Source organism: Aythya ferina, assembly GCF_964211825.1.
Source record: "Aythya ferina genome assembly, chromosome: 3".
Classification (NCBI taxonomy): Eukaryota; Metazoa; Chordata; class Aves; order Anseriformes; family Anatidae; genus Aythya; species Aythya ferina.
Window position 1 is genome coordinate 24,935,529 of NC_140298.1, and position 16,773 is coordinate 24,952,301.

Consider the following 16,773-nt stretch of genomic DNA (forward strand, 5'->3'; position numbering starts at 1 on the left):
AAAAGTTCCCTGCCCAGTGAGCTGGAGTTCATCTGACTATTTATAACTGGGTTTCTTCTCCCCACGCCCGCCCTGCAGGGGCGATGGCAGCACAGCCTGCAGCCAGCCTGAGAAAGCACAGATGGGGCTGCCTCAACATGGGATGTGGCACCCTCCCCGTCCCATCCCAGGGCACCCTCCTCTTCCAGCATCACCAGCAGCCCGCAGCAGCTCTACCAGTTGCTCAGCCTGGGAGCCACGGGGATGGGGCTCTTGCCCTGCCTCCTTGCTGCCTTCCTGCACAGCTGCTTGACTGTGGTTCACTTGAGCTTCCCATTGGTAAAAAAGAGAATGGTTTTCCTTACTTATCTCAGGGATGGGCTAAGCATCTTAAATCATTAATGTCTGCAAAGTGCTTTAATTTCCTCGGATAGAAGCTCTTACTCATGTGCAATGTATTATTAGAATTATTATTGCTAATAAACAAGAAAGGTAGGGCAGTTTTAACTCTTGCTAGGGCTTCAGTGGAGCCCAAGAGCACGGAGCCCTCTCTGGCCTTTGAAAGAACTAGCACGGAGGTGTCATATCTAGCAGTCCAAGAGGATGTCCCCCTGTTTTGTAGAGGAATCAAGGCTCAGAGTAAGGCAGGGACTTGTTTAGGCATTTTGCGGAGCCAAGAAAAGCTCTCCTAGCCCTGGGCAGCAGAAGGGGAGAGCGCAGCACCTCTGCAGAGTGATGCACCCTCAGGGCCCGAGCTGGTCCATGCTCCCCTGGGGCAGCCAGGCCTCAGCCACCCAGCAAATCAGGCAGGATAAATTGCCAGTGATTTTTGTGAGGTTACACCACAAGCTGCATGTGGCACGGTGGCCACCCACTCCCTGGATGCTCTGACTGGGCACGTGGGATGCCACGGAAACTTACCCGAGCTGTCACTGCCACTCAGGCCCTATCTAGGTGATAATGCCAGGCTGTGCATTGGTTGCTGACAATTGAATTGTAATCTACCAAAAGCTTTGCCAGCATGTTTTAATATATTAGAGCCTGGTTGTAAAAAAAAAAAAAAATAATAATAATTAAAAAAAAAATTCAGGGAGGGGGATTAACGTTACTTGATTCTGGCCAAGTTAATAAAATATGGTCTGACTTACTGCCAGGATACTTAATTCTTTTTTATTCAGAGTGGCTGGGTGATTTCACTGAGGTTGGCTCAGCGGGAAGCAGAGTCAGCTCTGGCTTTGTCAGCTCTTGTGTGTCACCTTCCCAGCTGGCGACAGTGGTCGTGTCCCCACAGGGCTGGGAGCTCAGGCAGAAGGGAGTCCCCTCTGATGAGGCAGCACGGGCTGGAGCGGGGGGTGGCATCCAGCATGACACGGGGCAGGGGGAGCCTGGTCTGGGGCAGGGCACGTGATGCTACAGAGGGCAACAGAGGAGGTTTGCTCATGGCTGTCATTCCTGCATGCCAGATTGGGATGGTGGGGTGGCCACCACCCAGCCCTTCTCCTACACTTCCACATTTCTCTATCTCACACCATGACTTCAGTGGAAGGGACACTTGTCATGGCCATGCTTGTGACAGCTCCCCATGCCCACTGGATCCTCTGTCTGATTATTTTCTGCCTTGTCTCTTAGAGCCACTTCAATTCCTTTGCCTGCCTGCATGGCAGCACTGACAACTCGCAGGCACTGCGCTGGCTGGCACCAGAAACCAGTACACAGGCGGGCTCCTGCCTGCGCTCTGAATCACCATGAGGCTCCAGAGCTTTAAATGGGAAGCAGAGCACGCTGCTGTCTAGATAGACAAATGAAACTTCAACCAGCTCTCTAGCTTTGGAAACAAGCTCTGAATCATGCCGAGGGCAAGGTGCCAGGAGCGGCTCTGCTCTAATCCTGGCTCCATTGCTTGCTCGCTGTGTGGCCTTCATAAAAGCTCCTCGGGGTAAATGCTGCTCCTTCCTCCTCCTCCCCACCAGCATCCCATCCATCCCTGTGCCCCTGTGCTCAGCTCCTGGTGCCTGGTTGGGGTTGCTGCCCCAGTGCTAGCTATGCAGCTGGCTTCATGCACATGGGGAAGGAGGAGGGAAATGCTCCCCGTAGCTCATGATAGCATGCTTTTCAGCAAAATGGGGCTCTTCTGCTTTCTGCCTCTCTCCCTCCTCCCAGGACCCTATGCTGAGTGCTTTGGGCAAGCAAAGCACTAGAGGATGCTGAGCAGGGTGGATGGCAGCTGCTGAATGAGGTTGCATGCAACAGCTTCTGAGCTCAGACGTGAAGGTCTTCGTGCTGCATTCATAAAAGCCCAGATTCCTTGGTAAACAGAGTGCATTAATATTTATTTTAAGAAGCTTGGAATCATGATTTAATACTGGAGAAAGGGCTATTCTTACACTGTGTTAGCAGAGCTTGTTCTAATACAATATTTCCTAACTTCAGACATGGTAACCTAGTAAGCTCCATTACCACGCTAATACTATATAAAAATGATCCTTTGTTATAAATCATACCGTACACCAAAAAGGATATAAATAGAGCCCCTGTGCGGCATTGGCATGCCTCATATTTCTCTTGGTTCACATTAAATGAGCCACTAAATTACAGTGTCCTTCTTTATAATATCATCCTCCAAAGCCAAGTATTTGGTGCGTTACACAGGACTGTTCTAACAAGAGAAATTAGTATGGCTGGTTTAATTCAGCCAGGCCTGCCATGCATGTTATAGGAGAGGGTGCTAAAAATGGGCCAGAACGCACAATTTCATCGACCTTTCAAAAACCTCTCACTCGGATCTTGCTGTTGGAGCAGGAGCTGGCTAGGGGCTGACAGACAGCTCCCGGGGGTGCAGGGTCTGGCTGCCCCTGAGCCCCCCAGCAGCAGAGAGATGAGGGATGGATGGGGCAGGGGCAAGGATTTGGGTCTCAGCTTTGGTCTGTTGCTACTCCTCTGCCAACAGCACTGCAGCTATTTTGTGATTTAGGAGAACACGGGTGCGGCCAGGCTCTGGTCCCTGCTGAGCAGTGCTGGCCATTATTTAACTTCCCTGTGTCTCGATTGCTGAAACCGGAGAGATTTTGTCCACAGGATCAATGCCTGTTTGTAAAGCAGCCCGTGCTTCTCCCTGACGGACAACACTACAGAAATGCAAGGGGCGATAGTTTGCTCTCCAAAACATAAATACAGCATTCAGACGGGGGGATCCAGCTTGATACTCATTTCTAACAGTGGTATCTAACTGCACCAGAGAAGAAAACCCTCCCACAGTCCTAGGAGTTGCACGTGCCTTCAGGGACACTGAAAGTAATTCAGGTCAAAAATGTAGGTTGTTTTATTTAGCAGACAAAGAGGTGGGGAAAGGAAAGGAGGAGAGGGAAGGAGGAAACAGGCCGTTGCAAAAATACGCACTCCATAAACGGCTTTTCAGGATTTCCCCCCAGATTTAGGTGAAATGGAGCTAAGTGTCGATGTTTCCCCACAGGCCAGTGATGTGCCAGCTCTGCTGTGAGGCTTGGGCTGCTGCCGAGGGGGGCCGGGGCAGCCATTTTGTACGGTGTTGTATGGAGGGGCTGCCTGCTCCTCCTGGCCACGGCCTGGGGGGCACGACAGGATGGTGGGAAGTGGACCCAGCACGAAGCCACCCGAGTGTGGGCTCTCTGCAGAGCGTGTGGGGCTGGAGCGCTTCCAGGAGATTTTATGGCAAATTGTGTGCCGCAAGGAGATGCGTCCCCTTAGGAGTGTGGGGAGGCTGTGGGCTCTGCTGCTGCCTGTTGAGGACAGCCAGCAAAGCAAACTGTGTCATGAATCATGCAGGAAAACTGACGGTTTCTATTACCTGCAGTGCTCCATGAGAGAGAGGGGGAGAGTGTGAAAATGGCAAGCAGCCTCCAGGAAGTGAAATAAAACCTCTACAGTGTGGCCTTTGGCATCATACCCCCTCAGAAAAATCCGTAAGCAAATTAGGGTTGTGTAAGCCTTAGCGCTGAACTGAGAAAGCTGCCAGGACCACGTCCTGTTGCTTTGGAAAGCGTTGGCCCCCTCAGCAGGGCTGACGTGCAGCGCCTGTTGGCGAGGAGGCAGGAGAAGCACAGAGGAGGCACCAGGCTGGAGATGAAATGAGAGGAAGGCCTAGGTGAAGGAGAAAAGTGTTGGCTGCAGCCAGCCCCACTTTGAGATCCTGTTTTGCTTTTCTTTTCAAGTAGTCCCAAAGCTGCTTTGTACCTTCCCACCATCCTTAAAAACTCCTGGACATGAGAGCTTCAGCCCCCTCCACTGCTTTCCTCCCTCCCCTTGGCCCCCACAGAAATGCGCTTGCAGCGCTGCGCCATCAGAGAGCCATTAATTTTGAGGTCTGGTTTTAAAATCAGTCTTGGAACAAGAGATACGATGGCAGGCAGGCGTGAAGTCGTAACCAGCTCATAGAGGGAATGCGGAAACCTGACATCTTCAGCAATTCCCCAGGCAGAGCGGGGCATGACCTGCGCGGCGTGGACCACAGCCCCGGCTCCCATACAGGCTGCAGAGTGTCGGCTGACCCATGACAGTGACAAAAGACCACAGAGAAAAAATGGGTGGTGTTTGGATCTCATAATTCAATACAAGACCAATTCTGTCATTTAAGAAACATTTATTAAGAAAAAAAAAAAAAAAAAAGAAGAAGAAGAAGAAGAAAGGATGATGATGTACCATTTATCACAAGAAGACAGTGATGTGCTGCCATATCCCTGGGCAAAGGTTACAATAAAGGATGGTGCTGTCTAAGTTAAGGTAGTGAGCTAGCATCTGTTACCATCCCAATTTTAATCTCTCCTCCTTAAAAATCTACATGCAAAAATGGGAAATTAAATGCAACACTGATAAAGGAGGTCTGGTTCTGTGGTGGAGTTTTTGGTCAGATTTGAAGTAAATGAAATCTAACACCTTAAAAATAGCAGTTTTCAGCAAAGCCCAAGCAGTCTCTGTGATTTCTTTTCTACTTTGCAACCAGAAAGACAAACAGGGGAGAGAGGAGGAGCAGGAGAGAGAGATTAAAACAGCTTTAATTTTAAGACTCATCTCATCAAGAGGTAGTATGTGACACCAAAAATTAGTCCAATTAAAAATGTTTATAACCTAAAGTTGCTTAATTATCACCTTTAGAAGTTTCCTGATGTTTTCCCCACCAACTTCCCCTCTCCTGATGAGCACAGGCACCCTGTCTGAGCTGCCACAGAGGAGCAGTGGTGGCAGGGCCAGGTTAGGGATGCTCTGGCTGTAACCTGAACCAGGACCTCAGTCCCACGGGAAGCCATCAACTTCTTGCGAAACCTTGCTGATGGAGGGGCTTGAGGCACCACCAGAACTAAACAGTCACAGAGAAGAGTTTAGGGAAGCAAAGTTACCGACAGAGGTAACATAGTAGGATTTTGGTGCCAGTGCTTTTCGAAAGGTGCAAGGCTGTGGCAGGTGAGCCCCCCCAGCACAGGCGCTGGCTGAAGGACTCCCCATTCACAGCCTCCACTCTGTGAGCAAAGGGAAAAGAGCAAAATCCAACTTGCTTTGTCACCCTGGGCTAAGTGGCCCTACCACGCAAACAGGGGCTTCCTCCCAGGCCCCCCACACTGGCGCTGACTTCCTCCTTTAAGCAATGCTTCCTCCTTTAAACAATGCTTTCTGCCAGCACCCTGGCACTGCTGGCACCATGGGGCTGGCCGCAGGCTCTGCATCCCACAGGCAGCACCCATGCCACTCTGGCCCCAGGTTTTCCCCACATGCAGGTAGCTGGAGAAGGGGCAGAAGCCTTCCTCCACCCCCTCCCATCTATTTTACAGCACAGAGAACACAACAAATTAGAGAGAGGATAAGATACGGCTCATTAGGACTTCACATCCTGCTTCCTGAAACTCAACCCCAAAATGATGCCTTCCCCAGCCACTACCTGAGCCAGCACGAGACACTGAACAGACACCGGCTGGGGATCACCGGAGCAGGAACCCTGCTGAACATCCTTACTGAGCCTCCGTGATCCTGTTGCCATGGGAATACATTCATTGCTTCCAGAGGAGTTTGGGGAGCACGGAGGCTCAGGAAAACAACACAGAGAAACACTTACTCTGATGTGCCAACGCCAGTTTTGAAGATGTAGAGTGAGAACTAATGCCTCATCTTCCTGACTGAATGCCCACAAAAAGCAAGATCAGGAGTTAGTTGGTAAAAAACAGCCCTGCTGGATCAAAAGAAAGGCCGCACCTATCACTCTCTTTTTAACATCATTTGGCCCCATATATAGATTGCGTCATGCACACAGGATTCGTGAGTTGTGTTCTGAGGTGTTAAAAATAATAAACAATATTCTACTCATTCATCACAAATTTCTGTTTACAGGCTATACCTACACAAGTTATAGTGCCAGACCATTAGACATCAAAGACTCCACAGTGCAGGCATCCTACAAAGGAGAAGTCAACAGGATTTTTCTAGGAGTTCATTTCACTATTCCAACAATAATAATGACTTTTACATAGTGCCTTTGATCCAGATTGCTGAAGCACTTTGTTCTCTGATTGAGAAATTACACATAAAATAAGATTCAATTTGCCCATCATTGGCACAGACGGGGAGAGTGAGCCTCTAATAACATTCAGCAGCTCAAACAACAGTTTATCCACATAAAAATCAAAGGGATATGTAAAGTTTAGGGAATTAAATGTATGGTTGCCTTGAAGGGGATTTTGCTAGAATAAGTGGAGCTAACGGTGCTAACAGTGTGAAAAATGATATAGGATCTTAAATAATGCGGGGTAACTAGGGCATCACTGCAAGTGTACCTGTAAAGAAGGTACCTCTGGTGGAAAAGAGCTTCAGTACCCACCTTGGGTGACTTCGGCAGGGTTCCCAGCAGCAACATGCCCGTAGAGGAGGCCAGGGCAGCACCAGTGAGACATCGGCCCTGCTGCCTGGAATTCCTCCCCAAGTTGCCTCCAGAAGCAAGGGACAAGGGAAGGTGGAAGAGAGCATTAAAACTACGCTGACAAGGAGCAACCAAAAATCAAGGCAACAAAATATTCCCAAATAAAGTAATTACAGGATCTGTAGCGCAATACATATGAACTGCAGATCTTTATGATTATTACTGAGCCTTCAGATCTCCTGGAGATCACAGATAAGGCAATATTCACTTAGGAGGCTGAAGGGTTACAGTGGCTTCTGACAACCAACCCCAGGACTGTCATGTAACCTCACAGCTTTATATTTCCCCCACATTAATCCTTGGCCATTAGTGACAAATTAGCACATCCTGGGCTCAGAGCAGGGATATAAAATAAAAAAAACTCGAGAGAAAAGGAATGAGTTAGTTCTCAGCAGAGAGGCAGCCTGACATCCTCAAGGAGTCACAAGGCAGAGAGTAAAGACTTTGGCCTTCCTGATAATCACATCATGACCAAGACAGCTCCTTTGATGGGTCCTTCTGAAATATAAATTGACTTAATCACTTATGATCTTGGGAAACAAGTGACATTAGAGTGCTTTGACTGTGACACAGTCACAGGGGGTAAAGGCTATGTCTGTGTTAGCAAGTAGAGCAGCACAAGAGTAGCACCGGTGTGCTTTCAGGAGCTTTTACTTGTGGCTGGCTCCAGCTTGGCGTCACGGCCTGGGCACTCACTGCTGGCTGGAGCACCTCAGATGCTCACCTGCATCTCCTCCCACCACAGCAGCACCTGAGGGGAGCCCAGCTTGCACACCCTCCTCCACGGCATAAATCATCGAGCTGCCACAACATGGCATGGCCAGGACATTTGTTTCTTCCACCCAAATGAGAATGCTAGTGAGAGGCAACTTAACTGTGCAGGCCCCATCCTCTTGAGAGCAGCTGACAACTACCTCTGCCCTGCCTCCCTGGCCCCAGCGTCACTCCTGCCCCTCCTAAAAACCAGGTTCCTGCATTGCCTACCTTCTCTGGCTGGCTGCTAGGCTTAATCTTTCACAGGCATCAAAGGAGCAGAGCGGCAGTGTCTAAGGTTTGCCCAGGGGAACAAAAATCCCAAGACAGACTCGTGGCAAAGCATAGAGCTAAGTCTGTCTCTCTCAGCTGTGCATCACTGAGGATGTGGTCCCTCGTTCCAGACCAGTGTGAAGCACTATAACACACAGACCACGAGCCATGCCTCGCAGCAGCAGGGTTTTCCTCAGGCGTTTGGCCTTAAGCCTCTGTAAATACCATCGGTGCAAATAGGAGCTATACTTCGGGTTTAAACCAGCCAAGCTGCACTGAAAAAAAAACCCTTTGCTGCAAGATTTGAGAGATTACCAGTCTGCAGGCCAAACAATAGCTCCTATTTTGCTGTTCTCGGTTCTTCTCTTCTGGAAGTGGTTAACTTCAGGATGAGGCAAAGGGGATTGTCAACCCCTTCGACTCTCCCTGCTGACAGTCTTAGCATTCAGCCAGTGTACCTCTGTCACAAGCCCGCACTGCCTCCCAAAGAGCCTAGAGTGCTTGTTGTCCCCTTCCCAGCTGCCAAAACCCTCCAGCTGCCTCTTAATTACCCCAATAATGTGGCTCTGCATATCCAATACACAGTTCTGCCACACACTAAAAAATTAAGGACACAACATAAAGGAATATCAAATTAAGGAGCACAAGGGGTGCTGGAGCAACTGCATTGCTAATTTTTCTGTTTAATTCACTGATAACAGCTATTTTTTGATCCAAAACTACTAGACAATAAAATGCCACACTTGAGCACAGCTGAATGTCAGGAATTCGTTGTCTGAGGTCAGAGGAGATCGTTATGATCACCAAGTGTAACCCATTGCATAGGGGATACAGGGAACCTTCCCCAGTCATTTCTGAAGCAGCCCATTACTTCTCTGTGAGCTGCCACGCATCTGGTAGGAAGTCCCCTCCCTCTTCTTGGCTGCAAGGCTGCAACGTCTGGAGAGTCTACCAGGATCTTGGAAAGTCATTTCTTTGGTTAGCTACCCTCTAGATCAGTCCCCTCTGCTCTCTCACCATGAGGAGTGCTTTTTGTGGGCCTCGTACACTCTTGCAGTTCCCCTCTGACTGCTTTCATTCAGCCAAGCTTACCTTGGGGTCTTTGCATAAAGCCCAGATCCTCCTCAAAGGGCTTCAGGTCACCAGAGCAGCAAGTCAGTGCCCTTAGTATTGGACTGCCCGTGGCAATGGTGTGCTCTGGTGTGTAACCAGAGGAGAGATGTCCGTGCCACTCAACAATCTGCCTGTTCCCTAATTGCTTTGCTGCAGCTCTTCTGCCGGGTCGGTCAGGGTGGCTGGACGAAGGGGGACAGCCACTCGCTGGTGGGAGCTGGAAGCAGGCAGCGGGTACGTGTGGGTAACAGCTTCTGCTTGCCTCCAGCAGTTTCTTACAGGCATGGTGTGGGCCTTGTGCTCCCTCCTGCTCTGCTCGCTGCCAGCACGCGGGTATACCTGCTGGGCTGGAAGGTGCTGGCTCTTGCCGGTTGCTCAAAACATTTCCCCCTTCCACTTGAGTGCACAAAGGCAGGCTGCCAACGTGCACACAGCCCCTGGTGCATCCTGAAAAAAAAAAAAAAAAAAAAAAAAAAAAAAAAAAAAAAAAAAGCAGGGTATTTTGCACATATTTCTTATTTTTTGGCACATCCAACTCTAGTGCCATACACGGTATGGAGAGGATGAAGAAAAGCGCAAAGGTGGTAATTAACAGGAGAACAAAAAGCCAAAGCCCAGACTGGAGGAATGACTCTAGAGGCTGGATGTCAGGCTGGCCAGGCACCTTGGGGAGAGGTTCCCGTCTGCCAGACCTGGTCACCCCTCCCTGCTTGTTTTCCTTCCTAGTTTCCGTGTGCCTTTTATCAAACCTGAAATTGCAAAAGGACCCCCATGGATAAAGTGGGGAACACAAGTTTCCATCCCCTGAGCCCCACAGACAAACACCGAGTGTCAGGTAAGGCACTGCTGACTCAGCCTCTCTGGTTCTGCTCATTCTGCACCAGAACAGGCCGAGAGCTGTTGTTTTCATAGCTTTTTAACCTTTTCCTTCCCAAAACAGTGTTTGTATTTATTTTGGCACTTTGAGTGTTTTGAGGAGAGGATTGATTTGAATTCGTTAAAGTGTTTTTCTCCCTTAATCCCATTAAGTCAGTCTCTAATTCTTTCCAGGGCTCCCTTCTGCAGAGCTATTTCCTCTTGGATTCATTTACTTTCTGTGGATTGGGGGAATTAATGAGGCGAATTCCGCTCTCATTTTCATCACTGTAAGCGCAAAACAACTTCAGTGGTTTCCTGGAACAGACCCAGATTTTACTGGTGTAAATGAGGTCAGGATTTGGCTTGCGGTGCTTAATTCTGCTAAGAGACAAAGAGAAAACAAGAAGTCTACGCAGGTTGGGAAAGTCCAATTGGAAGTGGGTGAAGCCCACAATTTCATTGACAGACTTGTTTTCTGCACTTTCCCATTGAGAGGATTTGCTGAGCACCACAGATATTCACACACAGCCCAGCACACTGGTACAAGAGTGCAGGGAAATGAGTCCCGGGACAAAGAGAAACGCACAAATGTCTAAGGGTGGGCACAAAAGTTTAGTGCATACAAGCAGGGATAAAATTGAGAAAGACAAAGGAAGGAGGCATAACTAGCTCAGGACAGAAAGGTGAGCAGAAGAGCATTCCAGCTCTAAAGTGTTGGTCAGAGGAGGGCTAAGGAAAGCATCGGTCTGCCACCACTGCCAAGGAGCCCTGAGAAGGGGCTGCCCAGGTGGGGACCCCCCGAGGGGCACAGGGCTCCTTGCAGAGCAGCTCCCTGCCTGGCTGCAGAAAGGTGAAATGAGGAACAAGGCAGTTATTATGGCCAGTCAGCTTGATTTCGGTTCCTGGAAATGCACTGGAACAAATAATTAAACAAACTAATCATCAGCACCTAGGAAACAACAAAGAGAAGAGGAACAGCCAGCTCTGATTTGCCAGAAGCATATCATGTCAAATTGACCTAATTTCATCCTGCAGCAGGGCTGGTGGATAGAGGCGAAGCAGGAGGTCTTACGTCTTGGCTTTGGTAAGGCCTTTGGTACCGTCTCACCTCACGTTACCAGAAGCAAGCTAAGGAAACATCACCTAGAAGAGAGCACCTGAGGGCAGGAGGGCAAAGTTGGTTGGAAAACCATGCTCAGAAATTAGTGGCATCGTCAAAATACAAGGAGGGGTTGGGTAGGGTTCAACAGGGGTCCAGCCTGCTCCAGTTTCATTCACAGCTTTTATTAACCACTGGGTGATGGAATAACAAGCAGGCTTATTAGCTATGCAGATGACACCAAGCTGAGATGAGCTGCAAGGATGTGAGAGAACAGGATTAGAATTAGAAATCATCCTGACATGCTAAATAAAAGGCCTGAAAAATAGGATGTAATTCAATAAGGAGGAAAGCAAAAGGGACAAAACAAGAGACAACCTGTCCGACAGATGTGGAGCAGCACAGCAACTCAGGAACCCAAAATGAACAAAAAAAAGGATCATTTTGTCACACACAAAGCCAGCACCATACCAGGGCATACCAAGAAGAGCTGTGTCTGTAAAGCACAAGGTTGATCCTCCTGCTTAACCCATCACTGTGCAATCTTTATCCACCCCAGGAGAATATGGAAGGAAGAAGGATCAGAGGTCTGGAGACACGGACTTCTGATGAAAGCTTTGCTGTACAGGGGTTGTTTACTCCAGTGAGGAGACCAGGGGAGACACAACAATTTTCAAGTATATCTCCACACGTTTTCAAACATATCTCCAGAGAAGGAAGGAATAAGCTGTTCTCCCAATATATCTGTTGTGAGGGAGGCAAGAAGCAATAGGCCTGAAGTGCAGCAAGAGAGATTAAGGTTAGACACTTGGAAGATGGGAAGACTAAAGAGCACTGAATGCCCAGGAAGGGCGTGAGACCTCTGTCCTTGCTGGTATTTAAGAGCAGGCTGGAAATGTCAGGAATATTTCTGAAATCAACCTCTTGGGGTCCCTTCTAGCTGTGTTTTTCTCTGATTCTGTGATGAATGATGTTAAATGAATATAAATTACCCCACACAGGGACACTGACGTTCAGGCTCAGTGATGAATAGTGATCAACGACAAACTGTCACATTGCGGGGAGGCATCCAGTGGGTTTATTACTAGAAACTGGTGTTAGCTCAAGTTTTATTTACCATCTTCATTAATGATCTAGAAAAAGCATTAGACAGCATGTTTATTAAAACTGCAATTGATACTACATTGGGGAGGATGCAATCACAGGCAAGGAGTGGAATATAACACAAAAGGGCAAAAAAAAGAAAATAAAAGAAAAAAAAAAAAAAAGAGAGAGAAAGAAAAGGAGTGAAAGAAAGAAAGATGTGGGACATAGGGAGAAAATGCCCTAGATTGAAGGACACGCAGACTAATATGTCCAGGGAGGAAATATTCCAAAATTAAGACACCCTATGGGAGGAGGAGACCCAAATGCAGTGAAAGACTTTGCAGGGTTAGCACGCAGGAAATTGGACGTGAGTTTGCAATTTGTCACGTCAACAGCAAGAATCTCAGGGCAATTTTGGGCTGCATGACATATCCTAGGGCAGAGAGATAAGAAACTGTCTCATCACTCTTGTGCAATCTTCCATTTTGGATACCCCCTGGCCAGAGTGACTGGCAGACCAGATCCAGGAGGAGCAGAGGAACCAGCAAGAATAATGGGAGGCTGAGCAGACTGGCTTAAAGGGAAAAAATATATAGGTAAACAGTGACAAGGTAACACCAGGTCCATGCTTCTGAAGTGTAGATAAGCATGTTAGAAAAGGTGCCCTTTTTTCCAGGCATATTTATGACAGGAAAATCAGCCTGTGTATTGGTGTAAAGTATTTTATATTAGCATTGCTTGTTTCAGTTGGTTAAAAGCCAGTTTCAGGCTAATATATCTGTTTATCCATCAGCTGTAGCAGCGACAGACAATGGGAAAATATTATAGTCCAAATCATCCCAAAGATGTTGAGATAAATGAATGTTCTTTAGTGTGAGAAAATGTATAATTAAAACTAGGGATGTAAAATAAAAAAAGGTAAAAATGCAGCTAAAATTCAGGGCAGGATTCCTGAGCACTTTTTATAGCAAGTCACCCGACAGCTTCCCAAGAAGTCAGCAGGCACCTTGCAGCTAGAACTGGCACAGAGAGAAGGGGAAGAAACAAACCATGGAAAATATCCTGGCAGCAGGACAAGGAGCAGCCCCCCACAGCCTCCTGGGCTTGTGCATCTCTGGGTGGGCACCGGGATGGAGCTGCACAGGAGCCAAGGGATCACCCCCAGCACCTGCCTCAGCATTTGCAACCTCATGGATGACAGCCTGGGGGAAGGCTTTTTCCGCCACGCTGCTGGAAAAAAAATAAATAATAATAATAAAAATTATTGGGTTTGCTTTGTGTGACTGCTCCAAAACCAATGCTGCCTGACCCTGAGCCCTCCCTGGGGCTGTCCCTGAGCAGGACGTAGCAGCAAGCGCAGCACCCAGGGCCAGGTAGACATCTCTTCTTCCTCGCTAGAAGAAGAGGTGCTATATTTGGGCTTCTGAAGAGGTGTTACTAACAAAAGAAAGAACAGATAAAAAGCTGGGCTTGACAGAGTCCTTTAGAGGTGAGATAAAGGTGAGTTGGTTTTTTTTGTTTGTTTGTTTGTTTTTTTTATCTAACGTGGGATTTTGAGCCTTTTTGCTCTTTGTCCGGCTGGCTTTGGAAGCTGAGGTCTAGGAGCGCGATCGTGTTTGTCCCAGCTGATGCTGGAGCATGCAGGCTTTGAACAATGAGGCTTTGTTCCTCTGCCAAATGCAGCAATGCCTGCTCTGCTGCTTGGGAAGAAAGGAATAAACACATTAGGAAGTCACCGAAAATGAAATGATGGCTCACTTCAAGGAGCGCAGCAGCATACTGCAGAGGTGAATGAGCTTTGCGTGGCAGAGGAGAGCACGGAGGAGTGCTATTCAGAAAGGCATCCCTTAGCTCCCCCCACACCAGCAGTATCACAGAGGAGGTGACCTTCAGATAAGTCCCTGGCATCAGCAGGTCCCTCAAACACTTTGTAGCTCCCAGGGCTTTCCCAGGAGGAGTTGGTGGGGCACCACGTGAGGATGCTCCCTGATTTTGAGGAGCAGCGATTGCCAAGCAGCAAGGTGGCTCCTTCCAGCAGAAGACCTGCATCAAGGCTGAGCAGAGAGGCCGACAGGCAGCCGCTGCCAGCTGCAGGAAGGCACGAGCCTGCGGCTTGATGAGGGGAAGGGGCTCAGCTCCTTGCTCGCAGCCCGTCAGTGACAGGGAGGGAGCAGGGAGGAAATTAATCCAGGAAGAAACTCAAGGGGAAAATAGGCAAGCGGAATAAGCACAGCAGGCTGGAAGAGTAAATTTACTGAACCTACGTCCTTGATTTTAATGGGGTCTCTAATAGCAGGGCTCACCCGGCAGAATTTGTTATCTCCCAGAAAATGTGGGACTCTCACCGAGACGTTCCCCTTACTTGCTTGGCAATGGGAACCAAGGGACCATCGGCACGAACACAACAAATATAAAGCTGAGCAGATGTTACCTTAAACTCTTCCTCAGCTCACGAGGGAGGATTAAGTGATATGAAACCACGGGAGTGGCCCAGGTGGGAAAGATTACTTTGCTGGTGTATGAGCTCTTACTGGAGTTAGGGGAGAGGGATGGTGGTTGTGTGTGATATGCTGGGACCAATTATACTGAAAAACACGGAATACAGTGAGGAGGAAGATTAGGGGTGGGTGGGAAAGTGGATTAACCCTACACAGATGTGCTCGAGCTGAGCAAAGAAGAGAGAAGCAGTCTGATGGGAAGCAAGGAGACGCACAGGGTGACAAACACAGGGTTAGCACAAGATTCATGTGAGCTCGTCCGAATGCATCTGAGGCCAGCAGCCACCGTGTGCCAGTGCTCAGGGTGTGGGAACAGCAGGAACAAAGGGTGGGCTTCTCGGCTCTCCGGTTCTCCTTCCTCATTTTGCAGAATTGCCACATGCTGAAATAGCAAATGGTGTATGAAATGAAAAATCACTCCCCAACCAACGCATATAGATGATGCAGAGAGTATTTGGCCATTACTTCCTCGCAGTAATATTTATCTACATTAATGCTCCATTCAGAGGTAGCTGGAAATACCCAGAATGTGAGTGGCAAGGGGATAAGAGGAGAGGTCGGGGAGAAAGGCAAAGCGGCAAGGCAGGCACTTAAGGCAGCAGGCACAAAGCCTTTCCCGTATAAATCACCAGCTCAGTTCTGGCCCAGGTTATTAGCAGCTGTGAGGCAATGTTCTGGCACCCAGAGAGAAAGGGCTGCTTGCAAAGAGCAAACCCATTTAACACAGACTTGTGAGCACTCATCGCTATTTGGGGGCTACCTGGGGGTCCTGTGCAGAGGAAGCCGGTGGTCCCAAGGGGAAACGTCCCTGCAATGGCTTCAGCCCCTCCTGGAGAAGCCTTCTGGAGTTTAATAGAGAATGATATCCTCTCCTGCAGGGTCTTTACATTGCTCCCTCCAATTTTATAGGAAGTTATTGCTAGCCCAAAAATCCTACAAAAAAAAATAAAAAATACCAACTCATTTTTATTAAAGGCTGTAGGCTTTCTAGACATTGCTTTGGAGTGCTTTTGAGCTTCCTGGGAGGCTTCCCTCAGGATGGGGCTGCAAATCTATCCCCTTCCAGAGCACAACACCACTCCACACCCCGGTTTAAACCCAGGCCCTCTCCGCTCCTGGGCAGGGCTGGTGCTCGCTGCTGCAGGCTCCCTTCCAGCCCGACGCAGCAGGCTGCTCAGAGCTCTGCCTGGCACAGAAGGGGCTGTCTGCCAGGGCAGAGCAACCGTTTGGAGACTGGGATCTGGAGATAAGCATAAAAATGAATCCTTTGCTTTCTTTTTTTCTTTAGAAAGGAAGGGTGACTGCCTCCTGTTAGAGGCCATGAACCTGATGGGGAGCAGGCACAGCAGCATGAGGTGGGTTGTGCAATACCTGTGCCTGCTTGCCATGTGCCTCTGCCACCTCGCACCCTGTTCTCACCTGGCAACAAGGACAGAGAGCTCGAGATTACAAAGGCACAGCAGCAGAGAGCAAATACCGGGTTCGTTTCCAGTTTGTGAGAGGTTTCACGTGAGCTCCTGCATGAAGGGTTGGGTAAACTCAAGCCTCCTGTGAGCAGCATGCCCAGAGTTTGCGACCCCTGCACATAGGACTGAATTTCATAAGGTGCTGGCCAAGCCCAGCACCCTCGATTAGCAGAGAGCGTTTAGTAGTGCTGACTCACGGATGTCTGCATCGAGGGCTGCATACAGAGAGGTCGTCCTGAACCTGGGGGAGAGCAGATGAACCCACCTCAGTGCCTCTTGCAAGTCCTTCTAGCCTTGCACAAAAGTGCCAGCTTGCAAGATGGACCCAAACGCCAAAGTCAGAAGAAGAGGCAAACAAAGTACAGTCAGTCAAGGACATGATTGGGCCCGGCGCTAGCAAAAAGGGCTACGTGGGGGCTCAGAGCCACTTATAAAGTAAGATAAAATACCTTACACTCAGGCAGCTAGAAACCAAGGGATCATATAGTCCTACAAGATGTGCTCAGTGTGTTCCTTTTGTCTCCTCTTACACACATTTTTACCTCCCCATCACCAGAACAAAGCAACTGGAAACTGCTGATAACTACCTTTGTCCTCCTAAGACTTCTTTGGCACTCTTATCTCTTTGGCTTTGTAGGAGACTGTGGGTCAGACCTGACCTTCAGATACCAGGGAGTCAAGAGGAACTGCAAATATTCATCCGAGGACAGC

At 48.8% G+C, this 16,773-nt stretch overlaps 1 protein-coding gene across 1 annotated transcript in view; it reads right to left on the minus strand.

Annotated features, from left to right (window-relative positions):
• LOC311434675 (uncharacterized protein) overlaps nucleotides 1-16,773 on the minus strand; it is a gene marked incomplete at both ends in the record, with an annotated part of 49,630 nt that overhangs the window by 16,123 nt on the left and 16,734 nt on the right. The window contains 3 exons of the mRNA XM_084514996.1: nucleotides 6,818-6,924; nucleotides 9,035-9,502; nucleotides 15,357-15,529. Coding sequence (XP_084371122.1) covers nucleotides 6,818-6,924; nucleotides 9,035-9,502; nucleotides 15,357-15,529 — 748 coding nt within the window. The remainder of the gene's footprint in view (nucleotides 1-6,817; nucleotides 6,925-9,034; nucleotides 9,503-15,356; nucleotides 15,530-16,773) is intronic.